This window comes from Poecilia formosa, unplaced genomic scaffold (assembly GCF_000485575.1).
Source record: "Poecilia formosa unplaced genomic scaffold, Poecilia_formosa-5.1.2 Scaffold832, whole genome shotgun sequence".
NCBI classification, from domain to species: domain Eukaryota; kingdom Metazoa; phylum Chordata; class Actinopteri; order Cyprinodontiformes; family Poeciliidae; genus Poecilia; species Poecilia formosa.
The window spans coordinates 54,804-59,547 of NW_006800771.1; the positions used below are offsets into that span (position 1 = coordinate 54,804).

Genomic DNA, 4,744 nt, shown 5'->3' on the forward strand with positions numbered 1-4,744 from the left:
TGTTAACTGGCGGGAATAATGCTGTTAAGTTTTCACATCCGGAGGGTTGTTTCATTTTAGTCATGCTAAGCATACAGTTAAAGCCCCAAACATCAGATTGAATCAAAGGTGCAGGTTCAGTATACATTTTAGGTCGCCCTGCTGCACAGGCCACACAGTTAGACATATGGTGTTCTCGAACTGTTGCTGTTAACCAGTCTAACCATAAATTGGTTCCTGTATAACCGGTAGCTAGCATTAGCACGTCAGCAGGGGTCAATTTAGAGTAGTCAAAAGTAATCACATTGCCATTTTGCTTATCTAGAAATCCTGAATCATTAATTTCAGGGGAGGAGTCCGAATTGTTTTTTGGTGGCGTCAGGAGATTAATTAAGATGACTTTTAGGGGGTCCCCTCCGCTTGCTTCAACCCCCAGTACAATGTACATCCGGTAAGGATTGCCGTCGTATACTGACTTGTGTACGTCATGCAAGGCCAAAATGAGTGGGTTATCTGTGTGTGAATGAAGTCTGGAAAAGGAAATCTTATTTACCTGAGCACTGGGCAAATGGGAGTGTGTTGGGGTCCACCACTCCCCTGTGTAATGAGTGACCCTGTCCCAGCTAGGACAAAGTTGACAGCGAGGACACCACCCATTCTCGCAAGCTTCGTAGCACCTGTTAATGTTAGAGCTCATACACAGATACACCTCCCAGCTTTTCCATCCCAATGGATTACCCCCGCAGTCAATAATGTCACACAGGTCAAATTTAAATGCGGTGTCAGAGCCCTTGTAGTAGTTCAATGTCAGTACAGGTTGTTGGTTTTTTGAGCTGCGTTTGCTGCCGTCAGTCGCATGTTGTGAAGGGATGTCTCTAGGTACTATACGGTGTGATGTCAGGGTCGTCTGTGTGTTATTTATCCCATGTACCCGTATGTACTCTAAGCCAAAAACCATCCATGTTATCACCAGACTTATGGTGCCCAACACTGCTGCAGTGTACCAAGGGTGTGTCTGAAGCACCCGGCGCATGGATATGCGAGTGGGTGGAGGCATGTTAGGTGTGTGTTACCGTTGCTGGTTCTGGGGCGGCTGCACACTGTGACCAATGGTACCAGGTGTCACCTTTGGTTTTAAGTTTTACTGCGTGGGCTGTTCTCTCCAGCACCTGGTAAGGTCCAGTGAACCTAGGTTCCGTCCACTTTCGTTTGATGACTTTTAGCCACACCCACTGGGTAGTGGGCTCCGTGAGAGTCCCTCTCTCTGTGCGTTCTCCTTGGATCCTACACCACTCTTTCTTTAAAGTCTGTAACTGAGAAAAATAGTCTTTCCTCGTTAGAGGTTGTAGGTCACCTGGATCCTGTGTTGGCGGTCGGGGTCCTGGGAAGCTTTGTCCAGTGGTGATCTCGTACGGTGTCAATCCTGTCCCGGAGTTGACCGAGCACCTGATGGACATCAAAGCCAGAGGTAATGCATCAACCCAGTTTAATTTGGTCTGTGCACAGATTTTAGCCAATTTTGTTTTCAGGTTTTGGTTCATTCTTTCCACTTTTCCTTGAGATTGCGGATGATAGACTGTTCCAAACCTGTGTTTGAGGCCGAGATGGGCCTCAACTGTTTGCAGATCCTTATTTTTAAAATGGGTTCCATTGTCTGACCTGATTCTCTCCGGAAATCCATGCCTGGGAATGTAGTGGTTGATCAGGCACTTTATCACTGTTTTACTGTCCTCTTTTGCTGCTGGCCAGGCCTCTGGCCAACCTGTGAAAGCATCAACACAAACCAGCAAATATCTCTTTCCTTGCACTGTGTTCAGCATGTCTGTGAAATCCAACACAATTTCTTTCCCTGGAGATGTAAGTGGAGGAAACCGTCCCTGTGGGGGATTCATAGTTTTCTTAGGATTGAACTGTCCACACATTTCACAATTTTGCACAAAATGTTCCACCATGTCGATCATGTAAGGGTGCCACCATTCTTTGAGGTTGTGCAACATCTGTTTAATTCCCACATGTCCAACCCCATGAGCTTCCTGAAACAGCTCCTGTTTCCTCCCAGGGGGCAGAATTAACCTGCCGTCTGGGCCCCTCCAGCATCCATTTGTTTCAGTGGCCCCTCTGTGTTTCCACATGTTTTTCTCCTCTGGAGACGCCCCCTTTTGACATCTTTTCACCTCTTCCAGAGTCAGCTTGTCTTTTAATTCCTCCTCCGAGGAACACACCATCATGAAGTCTTTGTACCCTGCAGCCATTTTTGCTGCTCTGTCGGCTGCCTGGTTGCCTTTAGCAACCAATGTGTCTGATAGGTCATGACCTTTGCATTTTATGACTGCTACTCTTGCTGGTAACAGTAATGCTTCTGCCAATTCTTTTATCTCACGCTCATGTTTTATGGGTTGCCCACTTGCAGTCAAAAATCCTCCTCTCATCCATTGGCAAAGTTCCACATGCACTGTCCCCGCCACATAGGCTGAATCTGTGTATATGTTTGCCTGTAACCCTTGTGCAAGCTTTAACGCTTCCGCAACTGCTTTTATTTCTGCCCTCTGTGCAGATGCTGCTCCTTCCAGTCTTTCTGCCTTTCTTGTGAGAAAGCCTGCTTTTGTGCTTTCTACTACTGCAAAACCAGCTCTTAGTTCTTGTGTGTGGTGTCTGTAACAACAACCATCTGTGAAGAACTGTCTCACCTCTGGTCCAATCAAGGGAGTTGCTTCCAGGTCTGGTCTTACCTTTTCTGACTTTGCCACCAGCTCTGCACACTCGTGTGGTTCTCCGTCTGCAAAACAGTCTGCCATATTTATGCCTTCATGAGTGAATGAAATGTTTGGAGCTTCCAGAACTTTGGAAAGCCTTTGTTGTCTCAACGCCGTCATGGTGAAACTCTGTGAGTTTACATATGCCACCACGCTGTGTGTAGTTAACACTTGCAGTGCATGTCCCATGACAATATGTGCGGTTTTTTGTATGAGTTTGGCTATCCCAGCTGCATGTTGCGTACATGGGGGATGCCTTTTTTCCATATTGTCCATCATTACAGATAAGTACATCAGTACTTTTCTCTCTCCCCCTTTTTTCTGGAACAAAACTCCGTTAACAGCCATTTTTGTTACAGAAACATCAAGAAAAAACGGCAAGGTGTAATCTGGGAGGGAGAGTTCCGCTGCCAATGCCATGTTTTGCTTTAACGAGATAAAAGCTTGTTCCGCCTCAGTTGTCCAAATGAGGGGATTGTTCAGATTTCGCATGCCTTGTTCTTTAACCAAGGCCCGAAGAGACTGAGTCAGGTCAGTGTAAGAGGGAATGTAGCTCCTGCTGTAGCCAGTTAACCCCAGAAAAGAGAGCATGTCTTTAACTCTGAAGGGTTTAGGATGTTGCAGAATGGACTGCTTGTGGGAAGGAGACATGCTAGTTGTGCCTGCAGAAATTATTCTGCCCAGAAAAGAAACCTGTTTTCTTGCAATCTGCAATTTGTTTTTACTGACCTTGAAACCCGCCTGATGTAGGTGCTGCAAAACCAGGGAGGTCGCTTTAACGCAGGTCTCCGCGGTGGGGGCAGCCAGCAAAAGGTCGTCCACATACTGGATGAGGGTCGTTTGTGGAGGGAGAGGACAGTCCTGCAAGACATCCTTCAAAACTTGGTTGAACAGGCCAGGGGACAGGGCAAAGCCTTGTGGCAGCCTGGTGTAACGCCACTGCTGTCCCCTGTAAGTGAATGAAAAATAATCCCTGCATGTTTCAGCCAGAGGGAGACAGAAAAATGCATTTGCCAAATCAATACATGTGTACCACTGCTGACCGGGAGTTAAGGCAGCAATGGAGACATATGGGTTCGGTACCGGTACAGTTGGTGTTTTCAGAACTGCATTTACTGCTCTCAGGTCATGGGCCATTCTGTATTTACCGGTACCTTTTTTCTCCACCGGTAGAATGGGAGTGTTCCAGTCAGATTGTGAGGGTTCCAGCACGCCAGCCTCAATCAGTCCTGTTATTGTCTCTGCGATGCCCTGTTCAGCTGCGGGTTTGTGTGGATACTGAGGAATCCAGAGGGGTCTCTCAGAGTCCACCTGAAATGAAATAGGAGAGCAGGAAACAAGCCCCACATCTGTAGGCGACTCTGCCCAGAGAGATGTGGGCATGGATGTGATTAATTGAGCCGCTAAAGGGTGGTCTGATTTTTCCCTACCGTGATGTCTGGACACCTGTTCATGATGTAGCTCCACCTGTTCAGAGCTTGAAAAACTGATTTTATATGTGTCAAGAGAGGGTGAGAATGACAAACCTGGTGCTGCGGTGACAACCCAGTCTGTTGCTGCGAGAGACTGCTTAACCATGCCGCCCAGCTCTTTAGCTTGATGCTCAGGGTGCAGAGAGAGAGAGATGTGAGGCACAGCCTCTTCAGACATTTCATACCATTTTAATTGTTCTTCTGTGAGACAGACAGCAGCAGCCACACCACCAGGAGCCACAAAAATATCTGAAGTTTTTACCTCCCAAGTTTTTTCCTCCACAGAGGAAAGGAAGGCTTCCTGGTACCATTCTGTGTTTTCCCTGTCGTAGAAGAGGGTGAGATGAGGCGGGTCAGGCGGCGAGACATAGGGACGCAGAGCCAGGACCCAGGGCTTCCAGGTCATGAACGTTGACAATAGGCTGCTGGAGGGTAAGTTCGTTAAAAGGCCCCAGTAGATATCAGCATACTCAGATACCACAGGCCGCATGAGAAACTGTCCATCTGTGTGAAAATTTCCACAGCGTAGGGAGGTGCCAT

At 47.4% G+C, this 4,744-nt stretch overlaps 1 protein-coding gene across 1 annotated transcript; it reads right to left on the reverse strand.

The window, feature by feature from the left end:
* Positions 1 to 1,025: 1,025 nt before the first annotated feature.
* Positions 1,026 to 4,738, reverse strand: LOC103131762 (uncharacterized). The gene has a single exon (XM_016666884.1). The coding sequence runs from the start codon at positions 4,692 to 4,694 to the stop codon at positions 1,038 to 1,040; it is 3,657 nt and encodes a 1,218-aa protein (XP_016522370.1). The 5' UTR covers positions 4,695 to 4,738; the 3' UTR covers positions 1,026 to 1,037.
* Positions 4,739 to 4,744: the final 6 nt, after the last annotated feature.

Coding starts and splice junctions, on each gene's coding strand:
- LOC103131762 (XM_016666884.1), bottom strand. CDS start 4,694: ATGCGGCCTGTGGTATCTGAGTATGCTGATATCTACTGGGGCCTTTTA.